Below are 14792 nucleotides of genomic sequence, written 5' to 3'. Positions count from 1 at the left end.
ACATCCCAAGCTTTCAAAGCTCAAGTCAAAGACATCCCCAGCACCCCAACTTTGTGCCTTTGCCAAGCCCCGTGTTGCTGAATTGTGCTCAGCTATTGTGTGGCTGGTTCCTATCAGCTCCAGCTTCTATCTACCACTACATTCCAGAGCCCAGCCTTGTGGGTGCCTGCCTTGCCTGCAACCAGATCAAAGAACCTGAGGCTTCAGCCCCCTCCCCAACACACATATGAGGCCGATCATGTTTTAGAAGCACAGCCCATGGGTTGAGGAGCCTCCTGCTGTCCTAAGAGCACTCCCTATGCTCCTCTTTGGTTGTCCCTTCTTCCTGGCCTCTCAAAAGGTTTGAAGGAGAAGGCCGGAGCATCAGAAAACATTCTTACCTAGAATGAAGGCCACCACATAGTTGGAGATCTGTCCCATGCCCACGATGACAAATAACACAGTAAACATCTCCCAGTTGATGGAGAAAATCTGTACGAAGCTGAAGCCAGTTTGCACAGCCATGGTCGCAAAGAGGATGCTCTTCCTGCCAAACCTGTAGAATACAGCACAGCACAAAAGATGGCATGTGCAGTTCACAGCCGGGCATGTGGCAAACCCTGAGTCAGGCATCACTGCAGACTTTGTGTTTGTTTGTTTGTTTGTCTGTCTGTCTGTTTGTTTTCAGGGCTGTGTGATAGACTTTTCTCCCTGTCTCATCCTCCCACTTCTTCCTTGGTGAGGTCTTGGGCATCCATCTACCCAGGAAGTGACTTCTGAGATTCAAAACCTTCTGTAAAGGCCCCATATCTTGAAATCACAGAGCGGCTCATGCAAGGACCACATAGAATTCTGCTCTTTAGAATAAGCCACAGGAAGAAGCTGCCACCACATTTCTGGCAAATTGGTAAGTACAGGTTACAGATACATTTATCAGCAATATGGGAATTGTGTCAATCCAGAGTGAAGACTCCCTTTATGGCAGTGGTCTTCAACTTTAGCTATACTTGAAACCCCCTGGTGCCAAAAAATGCCCGCGTCAGCATCTCACCTCCTAAGATTCTTATTGTCTAGGATGCAGTTTGCGTGTCAGGATTTAAAAAAAATTCCCAGATGAGTCTAATGTGCAAACAAAATTGCAAGCCAGTTCTCTATGGGAAAAGTAGCTCTTAGCAGTAGACATGCTGAAAATTGGCTTAAGCCTTCACTTCGCTTTCTGATAGTGACCAATGAGTAGAATGGAGCACAGGCGTGGCCAAACTGTCTCCTACCTCATTTTCCAAAATCAGATCTCAGGCTGTTGGGTTTGCTGTCCCTTTGGACTTGGTAAGTGGCGGAGTGATAGGCATTCCTCTGGGAAGCCTTCTCAACACTGCCGTTTAGCATTCCCACCTTCCTGCTCTGGTCCCCATAGAACATTCAGGGGCCAGTGAGGCACTTCTCCTGGAGCTGCGATGCTGTCTCCTCTAGATTGAGATCCAGGAGGTCCACAACCAGCCTCGGTCAGTCTGTGGCCCTGGTGCCCTGCATAGCAGTGATGTGGGCACTCACTGTCTGGCCCTTACTCTGACTGATGGCTGTTTGTGGACAGATAATGTGCCATCTGAAAGTTAGGGATAGGATGGGGAGGCAGTGGTGATGCCAGCAGGGTGTGTGTGTGTGTGTGTGTGTGTGTTCTTTTTTTGAGAAGTTTGGTGATATAAAGACTGCAGTCTCCAGTGGGACCATTGCCTCCTCCTGACCTTTGGGCAAAACCCTGGAAATGCAAGGCTGGGAAAACTGAACAAAGTAAGGTTCCAATAAGGAAATGAGGGCAGGGAAGATGTGAGATATTAGGGCTCCTCCTTGCACTGACTTGTTGGTATGAGGGGCCTCTCTTTCTCTGGGTAGAAATACCCGAAATTCAGTTCAACTCCCAGACAGATAGTGAATGGACAAGGGGCTCTATCCCACCCTTTCTCCCTCCCAGCCTCCTTACCTGTCTGATAGCTGCCCGGACACGAAGGAGCCAAAGAGCACACCCAGGAAGAACAGGGAGGAGGTGAGGGGCGTCTTCCAGTCATCTTCACACACTAGACTCCACTGCCAGAGAAGACAACATGAAGCATGGACCCAGCCCTCCAGCAGGCCCAGTCCCAGCCCAGATCTGAGGGAGTAGCATGGCAGCTGGAAAAGGCTCTCCTCCCCTGTGACAGGCTGTCAACTTTGTGCTAAGGGCCTAGGTCTCACCCTGGGGGTGACTCTTGACTCTAGCATTTACTGGGGCAAGTCACTGCCCTCCCTGAGATTCACCTTCCTCTTCTCCAGGTAAGGGAGGGTAATGCCTTGGCTCTTCTTGCGTCCCATAGCAAAAAGCTAGCCGAGGCCACGGCTGTGACCGGTGACCCCTCAGTTGTGAAGCAGTATGAAGCAAGGTAGTATTTCTGTTTCAGAAGGCATCCAAGCATGGAGGGAAGGTGTTTGAAACTCCCCAGGGGCAGGGCAGAGGGCCTGGTCCCTTGGTCCAGGCATAGAAGTTTCCTCTGCCTTGTTGAAAAGTGCAAGTGGTCTATGATTATATTTTCTGAGCAGACTCCTCCAGAAAACCTTGTGTTCACTGCTCTATTCACACCATAGGCTGAGTTTGGAGCCTAAATTCAGGGCCCACTGTGTGGTGGGGGGTGGGTATCTATACCTCCCCAGCACCCCTTATCTCCCCTCTACACTCCTCCATACTCTTTCCTACCCTTCCTACCCAGCCTTTCCAGAAAGGTGGTTCCTCCAATTCCCCAGGGCCTGTGGGCTGTCACACCCCTAACAAGTCCCTGCTGGTGGATCCATAACATGAGGGCTTCAGCAGGAATTTCAGCTCCCAGCTCTTCAATTTAGTCAAGTCAGCAAAATTTCAAGGGAAGTTGCAAAGATTTCAAAGTGTGCTCAGTGAGCTTTCATATATATATATATATATATATATATATATATGAATGAAATATATGTGTATATGTATGTATATATATGTATATATGAAATATATATACATCCATATACACATATATACTGCAGGCACCCATAGATATTTTGGGGGCTCTGGGTCAAGGGATTGCTATGTGTGGCAAGATGATCCAGTCTACAGGAAAACCCCCTGCCTCCTACCCAATCCCCCCTCCACTTGGTGGTAGAACTGCTTCCATGACATTCATTAAGCAGTTCAGTTCTTAATCCTCACAACTTCCCTAAAATAGATTTAAAAATGAATTCACATATTTATATCACACTTCAGTCTCCAGCAGGACGCATCCAAGAGAAAAGTATAAAACAAAAGGCTAAGGAGTCAGGGCACACAACAGAGGGGAGGAAGGGTTGCAAAATAACCAAGCCAGGATTAGACCCACAGCCAGCTGTCCTGCCCAGGGGCCTGCATGCTTGCCAGAGACGCTCTGAAATCCAGCTCTGAAGATCCCTGTGGCTCAGCTCACAGGATCCGCATAGGCAAAGTAATATACTTGTTCTGCAGAATTTAGTTTTTCTAAGTACTAAGACCTGAGAGAAGTCTCTCCTGTAGACTTCCTTCCACAAAGGGGTCACGCTGTGATGTTGAGGATAAGGTCCTTGAGAACACTCCCGTCCTAAAGACAATAACAAGATTCATGAGGCCGCCTCTCCTGGCACCCACGATCCTGGCTACAGGCAGAAAGCCCAAGCATAGCTCTGCAGAGGAAAAACAAAGTGGGCCAGGAACTTGACTCTCTGTCCCCCAGGCACAAGCAGAGGATGAATCTGAGATCATGTCCAGAGTACAGTTTTTCTTCAACTGAGGTTCCTGAATGGGCTTCAGGGGAAAGGGCACAAACCCTCCAAAACTGTATGCCTGGATTCATGTGCCCTGTCATGCCATGGGTTAGAAGGCATAGACAGGACATGCACCTGAATTAGTGGCCACCCACTTCTGAAAAATCACTGGCCAAAGTGTCAGAAAAGAGCTTGGAATCTGCCCCAACACTCAGATTCATAAAACTGAGACTCCAAAGCCTCCTAACATGTTGTTTTGCCTGCTTTGTGTAAGAGTGAACTGAGGTTCTGAGACTGGGTTTGTCTGAAGTCATAGCAGTAAATGGGCTTGCTAGATACCAGCTCAGGCTTGATCTTGTACCAACCTTGCACCCATGTCATGCTTTGGACAAGAACTCCAAAGGTCAGGCAAATGAGCTTATTAGATACCATCCCCTATAATTCTTCATGGAAGACAGTAGGACCAAGGGCAAAAGACCTCTACCACAGCCTTTAGTGCTGGGCAGAGCTGAGAAACTCTCAAGTGTGGTAGGGGTATTGATGTGTCTATTGTTCACTGTCACCATCCCATCTGCAGTCAAGCAGAAAAGCTCTTCAAAGAGAATGTGCTCTCCTTTGTGGTTTTTGAGTATTTTTCTGTCAGGATTTTGCCTTAGAGTAGGATAAATAAGACTTAAAGACGGGCGCCTGGGTGGCTCAGTCATTTGAGCGTCTGACTTCAGCTCAGGTCATGATCTCACGATTCATGAATTTGAGCCCTGTGTCGGGCTCTGTGCTGACAGCTTGGAGCCTGGAGCCTGCTTTGGATTCTGTGTGTCTCTCTCTGCCCCTCTCCTGCTCTCTCTCTCTCTCTCTCTCAAAAATAAATAAACATTAAGGAAAAAGAAAGAATTAAAGACAGAAAGGAAAGAGGAAGACTGTTATATGTGGAGCCAGGGATTACATGGCAAAGGTAGCGAGCAGGATTGGCTACCTGGTACAATCTGAAAATGCAAGACACTTTGTTCAAAAACTATGAAGAATTTCAAGATGTTAGTAGCAGAGCATTACAAACAACTTTGGAGCCCCATATGACTGCACAGTTTGCATGCCCATAAAGAAGGCCTGGCAGTGGGTCGAGCCTGGTCCATTTAGGGAATGGAGCAGGACAAGTTCTGAATTGGGGTGCTGGGAAGGATGGGTTAAGGGCCAGCTCCCCATTGCTCTCCTATTGGAGCCCACACAGCCATGGCTCTAGGTCCCCCTTCTTCCCTGAAGAGGGGCCCAAGAAGCCCTATCAGCATCATGTGGCACAGGAGGTAGTCATGTGCACATAGCATCCACCTGTTGCGGGTTCATGGAGGGTGTTTTTGGCCTTTGGAACTCCTGCTCATACCCAGCAGAGGAAGGCAGCTGGACATCATAGCTACCCATGGTTCATTCCAAGGTTGGGCCCTCTCTTGAGAAGTTACTATGCCCAGAAAATCTGTTTGGAAAGCTGAAGCAGACCTAGTAATAGGATATAGGATTTGTAGACAAAGTTCCAGCTTCAGCTCATGAGACTAGAGTCCTAGAAATCAGTTGCCAGCCTAAAGAAGGGCCCTTTTCTCCATGGGGCTATTGTGGAGGCCAGGCCCTACCTGTGACCAGCCCCTTGGGACTTGAGGGGTGCATCTTGGTGCCCCACTAGCCAGAGCCCAGGGAACTCCCTGTGGTTAGCAATGACATTGTAGGCTGAGTGGAAGATAGTCTTAAAAAAATCTTTTTAATAAGAAAATGTTTATTTTATTTAATGTTTATTTTGAGAGAAATTTTTTAAATAAAAAATTTATTTAAATATTTTTAATGTTTATTTTTGAGAGAGAGAGAGAGAGAGCAGGGGAGGGGCAGACACACACACACACACACACACACACACACTCACACACACACACACACACACACACAGAATCCAAAGCAGGCTCCAGGTTCTGAGCTGTCAGCACAAAGCCCAACACAGGGCTCAAACCCACAAACTTGGAGATCATGACCTGAGCCGAAATCAGACGCTCAATCAACAGAGTCAGCCAGGAGTCCTGAAGAGAGTCTTTTCTTAAATAAGACAGAACTGTCCCTTGGGTCTCTGCACATATGTGTACATACATGTACACACAAACATGCATAACGTGATTTGCTCAGAGACTAGTGGTGGACGGTCTGGTGAGGAGCTGGCTGGTGTTGCCCTGGAGCTGTGATTTCAGATCAAGCACTAAAATTTCCAAAACATAACCCCCTCCTCCTCCACCACACACACACACACACACACACACACACACACACACACCACATTGGACACAGTGTAATGTAGGAACTAACTGGCCCAAGCTGTGTAGAGTGGGGGCACCGGATATGCCTTCTCAGGGTTACCATGTCTGCCTCATCCCCAGGGTCTTAGACCTCAGGGTCTTAACATTCCTTAACATAGCAGAGTGAGTTGTTGTAGCTGGGCCACCCACCCTTCAGCTTTGCTTTAAGAAACAAAAACCCAGGTCACAAGGTAATAGAAGACGGAAGGCCACTCTTGGCATAGAAATGCATGTCTCTCATGCCCCTTCACAGAAACATTGACTATAGTGTATTGGGTGCTCATTGTGTGCCTTGTATTATCTCATGGGATCTCAAGGTTGTCATGTGAAATGAGTACTCTCTTTATCCCTACTTTATAAATGAGGAAATGAAGGCACAGGGCAATGAAGCAACCAGCTCGAGTTCTAGTGGATTGGCAAAAGGAATTGCTTAATTATTTATTCAACCGTCATTGAGCACCTGCTCTGGGCCAGACTCTGTGTGGGGCACAAAACAGACATGGTTGCTGCCTCCACAAAGCTCAAGGTCAAGCATACTTTATAGGACAGATCAGGTGTGCATATGTGCATGCATGAGCCCAGTAGTCCTGGGCAGGGCAGGCTCTGTTCTGGGCCACTGTGCCCTTGATCTCTGGCTAGAGAGAAAAAGAGACACCCCTTCCTCAACCTCTTTCAGATGGACAGAGTTCTAAAACCTGAACTCAATCAGGTAATCATTTTAGATAACTAACGCTTGCACCAGGCTAGGCAAATGGTGTATATTCAACAAATTGTTCATGAATGAATGCTGAATGCTGAACAATCAGGTGTAATGGAAAATGAGTTTGGGGAAAACCATGGTATCACACGCTGTCCTTTGAAAATCACCTTTAACCTTGAACTGTGAAAGTAGCCAGTCTAGCTAGCAGTTTTACCCTTTACCAAAGCCATAAAAGAACATAAAGATAAGAGTATCCCTGTGACCTCCATAATACTGAGAACTCCAGAAGGCAGCCTGACGTTGAGCAAAGAGCACAGGCTCTCTTGGGCTCTACCACTTCTGGTTGTGTGACTTTGGGCATTCATCCACCTCTATCAGCCTGCTTTCTCATCTTCAAAGAAGTAACAAGAACACCCCTTCCTGGGGTTGTCATGAGCACAGGAGATGTAAGTACAGTGTTTAACACAGTGTCTGACACATTTCAGGCCTCATTAAATGGTCATTCACTTTCTACTAAGCTCATGCCTTTGTCCTCACAGCAAAATCATGACTTAGAACAAACAGTATGAATGAATAAGTAAAGCAGGTTACACTTAAACCTGACTAGCCAACAGAGATTCTTGGATATAAGAACTTCTTCGTCAGTGACCGAAAACCAAAAAAGCTTTTACCAGAAAGCATAAAATCCTTTTATAAATGGATATCAATCTCAGAGATTACTGTGAATGAAAAGCTAGCAATAGTCCATTTAAGAATGAAAAATAGGTTTCCATTGTGTCATCTTACACTTTTCATTCCAGGGGAAAAATAGGAAGTAGTAGTTAGTTAATAACAGAATACACATCCACTCCAATTTCTTTTTCATAACTTTGTTGTGACTAAGCTAGAAATTTCCCAGCCACATGATGGGGATGGATGTGGGGAAATCTAGGTTTTTTGTTCTTTGTGTTTATAATAGCTTCATTGAAATACAATTTACATACCATAAAATTCACTCTTGTAATGTGTACAATTCAGTGGTTTTTGGCATTATTTGAAGAGTTATGCAGCCATCAGCACTATCTAATTTGAGAACATTTTCAGCACCTCTGAAAGAAACCCCATACCCATGAACAGTCACTTCCCATTCTCTTCCCTCGGCCTCTGGCAACCACTAATACATTTTCTGTCTCTAAGGATTTGCCAATTCTGGACATTTAATTTAAGTGGAACTATACAATATGTAGTATTTTGTGACTGGCTTCTTTCACTCAGCATAATGTTTTCAAGGTTCATTCATGTCGTTTTAGCATGTATCAGTACTTCTTTCCTTTTTACAGTTGAATAATACACCACTGTATGGATAGACTACATTTTACTTAGCAGTCATCAGTTGATAGACAATGGGGTTGTTTCCACTTTATGGCTTTTATGAATAATGATGCCATGGGGGTGCCTGGGTGGCTCAGTTGGTTAAGTATCTAACTCTTGGTTCAGTTCAGGTCATGATCTCATGGTTTGTGAGTTTGAGCCTTGCATCAGGCTCAGCTCTGATAGTGTAGAGCCTACTTGGGATTGTGTCTCTCTGACCTTCTCCCCTCCCTCAAAAATAAATAATAAACTTAAAAAAACATTAAAAAATAATGATGCCATGAATTTCTGCAGACAGGATTTTGTATGGATATATGTTTTCATTTTTCTTGGGTATATACATAGGAGTGGAACTGCTAAGTCGTGATAAATCTACATTTAACCTTTCAAGAAACTCCCAAAGTATTTTCTAAAGTGGCTGCATCATTTTACAGTCCCAACAGCAATGAACAAGGGTTTCAGTTCTCCATCTTCCTACCAACACTTGTTATTGTATGTCATTTTAACTCTAACCATCCCAACAGGTATTAAGTGTCTTATTGTGGTTTCAATTTTCATTTCCCTTATGACTAATAATACTGAACAAATTTTGTGTTGAATCTATAGATAAATTTGAGGAGTGCTACTATCTTAACAATATTATGACTTCTACTTCATGAGCAGAACATGACATGTCTTCACATTTATTTATGTCTTCCTTTTTTTTTTTTTAATTTGAGAGAGAGAGAGAAAGACAGTGCATGTGCACACGCGAAGGAGAGGGCAGAACGAGAGAATCCCAAGCAGGCTCCATGCTCAGCACAGAGCCTGACTTGGGGCTTGATCCCACAACCCTGTGATCAAGACCCAAGATGAAATCGAGAGTCAGTCCTTTAATGTACTGAGCCACCCAAGTGCTCCTATTTATGTCTTCTTTAATTTCTTTCAAAGATGTTTTTTAGTTTTCAGAGCTTAAGTTGTTCATTTAAAAAAACTTATTCCTGAAGAATAAGTTGTGAAAACTTTCTCTCAGTTGTGCGTTTTTGTATTTGGGAATATCTTTACTTCATTTTTGAAAGATAGTTTTGCTAGAACTAAGATTCTTGGTTGACATCTTTTTTCTTTCACCATTTTGAATATGTTACCCACTGGCTTCTGGCCTCCATTGTTTCTGATGAGAAGTCAAGGGTAAACCTTATCAGGCTTCCCTTGTATGTCACAAGTCATATTTTCTTTGCTGCTTTCAAAACTTTACCTTTGTCTTTGGGTCTCAGCAGTTTTACTATAATGTATCTGTGTGTGGAACTCTTTTTGTTTCTTCCACTTGGAATTCTTTGAGCTTCTGAGCTGTGTAGATTAGTGTTTTTCTTCTTCAACTTCTAACAAATGCAGTTATTTCCCGTGGGGACAGCTTCAGAGCTCCATTCTTATGGCCTACCTGTCTGCCTGGACAAAATCTCTGAGCCCTTGCTCCAGAGCCGGTAGTAGGAAAAGTGGCCCTCAGAATTGGATTCTGGGTGAGGATTGTAGCCTCTGCATTTCAGCTTGACTCTCCTGGGATGGAACATCTTACCTTACAAACAATCTGGGACAAGCACAACCAGGGCCCCAGTATTCTCAGTCTGTGGAATCTGGGCTTGAGCTGCCACTATATGAGTAGGAGCCAAGTAGAGGATGGGATTCCCCAATCTCTTGGCTGTACTCACCAGGCATAAAGCCTCTACAACTCGGAGCTCAGGGGATAGTGGGGGGGGGAAGGGGGGCACTAAACCTTAAAATGTCCTCAGTATCCTTCCTTCTTTAGATTACAGGTAAAGAAAAAACAACCATAGGTGGGGAGGCCTCAGTGGAGAGCTCTGTGGTCACTAGAGGCTGAACCAAAGCAAAAGTTTGAGTGGGATGGTAAGGATGGGAGTGGAGGCACCTGAAGGAAAGAGAAGGGGACTCAGAGATCCGGCTCTCCCCCGTGCAGCCTGGCATCAGATCCACCACACATCTCCTAGGCTCCACTCTGGGAACAGAAGTGAGTGAGATGGGGTCTGTATCAGCCCTCCAGCACTGAGGGGAAGCTATGGAAGATGCCACTGTGAACCTGACCTCCAGTCCTACAAATACACAGCAAAAGCCGCCAGCCTCAGGCTATCTGTGGCCATCGCTAGGGCATGTGAGTCAACCTGGCCCTTCCCAAGAGCCTCCAATCTCTCTCCACCATCTCTACTCCAAATGCGTGCTTTTCTTGCTCTTCTTTTGGGCTCCAAAGACATACTTAAAACCAGACCAAAGTTTCAGATAACAAGGCAGCCCTGCATTAGCCCGGAATATGAAGTGAATTTAGCTTGCTGCCAGGACGAAATTATAGTCCACTCAGAGGCATGTGCAGCTCCTGTGACCCATCCTGCCAGAGCCTTGTTTTTGTCAATACACCACCCTACCTCTTGGACTCTGTGTGAGCATTCTGTTGTACACCAGGAGGGATGGACAAAGTTTGTTTATCCAGAAACTTGGCAGGAGATGTGGGTGAAGAAGCCTCCGGACAAAAGCACATTCTGAGATCCTGGTGGCCATTGTCAGAGGAGCACAGCTGAGAGGCAACGTGCAAACTGTTTGGGGTGAGGCAGCTGATAAACAAACAGGGAAGCAATTTCAGATCAGAGCTAGGGGAAGCCCCTGAGTCTCTTTTATTTGTTTTCTGTGCAAGATCTTTCTGAAAATCTCGCTGGTGTTGGCTGGAGGCGTAGATCCCATACCTTGTCCCCTCTGGAATGTGACAGAGAGCTAGAGTGTGAACTTGGTTAATAATATTCAGGCTGTCCTGACAGCCAAGCTGCTAGTCTCTACACTCACCAGCAGCATTTCCTGGTAGCTTCCAGGCCTGACAGAAAGAAAACTGCATAAGCCTGCCTACTGCTCAAAGTTTTCACCTTTGTCAGAGGCCACCCAGGCCTCAGAGGAGGCACATCCTGTGGTATGTAGTCCCAGGTAGTAGCAACCAGATATCAACCTTAGTCTATTTCATCGTCCCTCCTCTGCTACTCCCAATGCCTCCCATAAGCGCCCTATTAGCAGAGGATGAGGCCCTCATGTTCCTACCTCATACTTTTGGGTTATGGGTGGAGAATCAGTGTGTCCTCCTCTGTCTGTGCCCTGACCCCAGGTCCCAGGAAAGATGGCATGAGTCTAGTGCCCCTAGAGGCCCAGGCCCTTTGCTGGAGGCTGTATCATGCTCAAGGGCATAGCCACCAGCAGCTCCACCCACGGATTCCTAAAGGATGCAGCCAACTTCAGGAAAGGACAGAAGCCTGGATGATGGAGAAGCATGCCCGCCTCAGGCCACTGACAGCCTGCCACAGAAAGCTGGTCCTTACCAAAAAAAGGCTCTCACAGGGCCTCTGGAGCATGGGGCCTAGGAGAAGTGGTACCCAGCTCAGAAGTGACTGCCTAGTTTTCCCAACTTGTAAACTACTTGTAATTTTGTGAGGAACTGCCATACTGTTTTTCATAGTGGCTACACCTTTTTATACTCCTACCAACAGTGCACAAGAATTCCAATTTCTCCATATAACAGCCATCCTAATGGGTGTGAGGTGATATCTCACTGTGGTGTTGATTACATTTCCTTACTGATTAGTAATGTCGAGCAGATTTTCACATGCTTGTATCTCCTCTCGTAGTTAAGGAAACTGAGGCTTTGAAAAGTGATGTAACTGCTGAAGTCAGCCAAGTGGCTAGGGGTGGGGTCAGAACTGGCCCTCCAGTCTGACTCCAGAACTTCTTCTTGTGTCACCATCTGTCTGTGGAGAACCACCTCCCCCTACTCACCGACTCAGAGGTGCTTCTCCTCTCCTTCCTCCCAAACACCAGTATCCATTTGTCTTTTATTTTACTCTTCCACCAAAAAAGAAGCAAGGAAGGGAAAGCCTGCTGAGAAAAGCAAACCCTTTTCCTGCGTGTGAGTGTGTGATGATGTGCATCCCCAGAGGTGCCCACAGGATCCTTTAGTAGGGCACAACAGGAGGAGCTATGGACTTGAAGGTGAGCAGCTACCCACCCTTCACACCATGAGGTCAATGACACCAGCAAGGAAGAGAAAAGAGTTCAGATCAGCTTTTAGGGGGGCTGCAGCTAGTGGGGCCAGCTTTAGCTCAAGTTCCAGGAATTGAGGTGGAGTGAGCTGATCCCCAGTCTTAGATACCCCAGGACCAGGCTGTGGGAAGGGGGTGGGCACTAGGAGCCCCTGCTAGGGGATCAATGCCAGAGAAGCACAGTCACTTCAGGGTCCAAGGTAGGCCTGGTGGCAATGCTGGGGGATCCAGAGGTGGGTCACAGGCTGAGCCCACTTTCCACAGGTCCTATAGATCCTGTAGCCACCACCCCTGGCTGGCCACCAGTCTCTTGCCAAGGAAACTCCCACAGATTCCTCACTGGTCTTCTTGCTTTTCATAGCAGCTAGAGTAAGCTTCTGCTGAAAACCCAAATCTGGCCATGTTACCCCTTGCTTAGAACCCTTATTATTTCCTCACTGCTCTCAGAATAAAGTCAATTACTCAACATTTTTACAGTGACCACTGTGAAATGATCTCTGTAGGCATATCTAGCCTCACCTGTCATCCCCTGAACATCATCTGCCTGGATCTACGGGAATTCCTTCCACGGAATCTGCCATGTTCTTTGCTTGGGCAAGTTCTACTCATATTTCCAGACTCAGCTCTAATTTTTCACTCTTTCTTGGAGGGTTCCCTCACCCTGTTATCTGCACAGAGACAGTAATATACTGCTCCAGGTCACACAGCAGGTCAGCCAAATTTGAATTCAGGCTCCAGAATCCTATTACTAACCAGAGTTAGTGTTAGCCCTCTCTGTAACCTGGCCAGTGTGCCCCAGGGGCATGTGAGTTTTGAAAGCAGCCCCTACACCCCAACTGTCTTTAGCCTAGTGCCCAGCATAAGGCCAGACATGGTGTCTGATGATTGCTACATTGTTCTGAGACAAGAGGATTAAGGACTAAGAGGGGCCACACTGGGGTTTTTCTTGGGAGGAACATAGAGCAGGGGCAGGGCCAGAAGCTGGGAAATCCTACCTGTCTGATCAACAGCAGGAAACTGGTCTGGGTATGCCCCCCTCAGAAGGACGCGGCATCTTGTGGCCCATAGCACATGTGAAGCAAGAAGTGTAAGGGACAAAGTATGTGCGTAGCCTGACTCCTGAAACAGAAAACTTGCCATCAAACCACTTAGGATCCTAAGGTGCTAATGGCATAAGCTGGAACCCCTGCCGGCCCCTGCATCCTATGCTCAGAAGAGTCTCTGTGAGTCAGTCTCTTTATCAGTACGTTGGGGCCAGAGTTATGGCTCCTGTGGCCCCTGTAGCCAGTCAGCATCAGAAGGTCCTCTGCTCCTTTTCAGAGAAATTGGAGCCTCAAGATAGGACCCAAAGCTTCACCAAAATGTGTATGGCAGAGCAGTAGACCCTTTGATTCTTTCAGACCTCTGTGGCCAGGAAACAGGTCAAACCTGCCCACAGCCTGCCCTGCAACAAGGCTCTTCTCTGTGTCTGCACTTGGGTTCAGCAGAGATCCCCACACCCTTCCTCATGTGAGTAGCAGGAACTTGAATCAGACTGTACATCTGAGCAGCCTGGGACTGGGCCTCTTGGGAAACAATTTCATCTGTTGTGAAACTCAAAAAGGGAAAGACAGTTGGCGACAACACTCCCTGCTCCATCCCCTCCATATTAGACTGGACCGCTCAGGAATAAGCCTCACTCGAGCCCTGCTCATGCTCTGCACACACGTGTTTGAGAAGCATAACCCAGTTGCTTGCCAGTCAGGTTTGACTGCAAGTGGGAAACGCGGACCCAGGCACTGCCAGGGAGTCTCAAGGGATATGAGGCAGATGAAGTGTCATTCACACACCCACCTCAGTCACGATGGTGGACAGGTAGATGTCCTGGCTGAACTCCCAGCCATCCAGGCAGCTCTCCTGCTCCAGTTGCTCCAGATCCACATCGCGCCCCGGCTCCAGCCCCAGTGCCGAGAAGTTGGCGATCGCCGCCAGCCGGTAGCGCCGGCAGCTGTGAGGCACCTCACGACCGTCCTGCAGCCGCAGCGGGATACTGTGGTTGCGCCACGCGCTGCTCAGGTTCGCGGTGTCGGGCACCCGGCAGCGGTGCTCCGGGGTGGCGGCCAGGAACACGACTGACATTCCATTGAAGCCGTTGGGGATGATGCTGGCGCTGAGCAGGAAGAAGATGAGGCGCTGGAAGGGCCCCCACTCGCCCAGGAAGGCCGTCACCTCGTCGTAGTCCCGCATGCTTCCCACCGTCGCTCTGCCCCAGCAACAAGGGGTGCGAAAAGCCGTCCCCGTACCGAGTCGTGCAGCAGAGAGCTTTCCCCGAGGGTGTCAGAACGTTCTCGGAGTCGTGGAAGGCTGCGGGAAATTGGGGCCCACGACCGGGGAGGGTTCCCGGGAAACAGGCTGCGTGCGTTGGAACTCTCCCGGTCGCAAAGCTAGAAGCCACGGGAGGCACTACGGACCACACGCCCCTCTCGGCAGGGGCGGGGAGGGGAGTGGAGGGCGGCCGCGCAGGAGGGGTGGGGCTCCCCGCCGGCTCCGCCTGGTGCTCCACCCCCCTGCCCTTGCGACCCCGCGCCTGAGCCGCCCTGGGCTCCCAACGGCCCGGTGAGGCAAAGCTCC

The 14792-nt window shown here is 47.8% G+C and overlaps 1 protein-coding gene across 1 annotated transcript in view; it reads right to left on the bottom strand.

Annotated features, from left to right (window-relative positions):
* The window catches only part of SLC22A4 (solute carrier family 22 member 4), a 41081-nt gene extending 26509 nt beyond the window's left edge, over positions 1-14572 (bottom strand). Inside the window, exons 1-3 of the mRNA XM_049649139.1 lie at positions 14016-14572; positions 1958-2061; positions 381-535 (exon numbers count right to left, since the gene is read on the bottom strand). Of these exons, the coding sequence (XP_049505096.1) occupies positions 381-535; positions 1958-2061; positions 14016-14408 (652 nt within the window). The 5' untranslated portion in view covers positions 14409-14572. The remainder of the gene's footprint in view (positions 1-380; positions 536-1957; positions 2062-14015) is intronic.
* Between the last annotated feature and the right edge of the window lie 220 nt (positions 14573-14792).

Source organism: Panthera uncia, assembly GCF_023721935.1.
Source record: "Panthera uncia isolate 11264 chromosome A1 unlocalized genomic scaffold, Puncia_PCG_1.0 HiC_scaffold_17, whole genome shotgun sequence".
NCBI lineage: Eukaryota > Metazoa > Chordata > Mammalia > Carnivora > Felidae > Panthera > Panthera uncia.
This window is presented reverse-complemented; position numbering and strand designations above follow the sequence as displayed.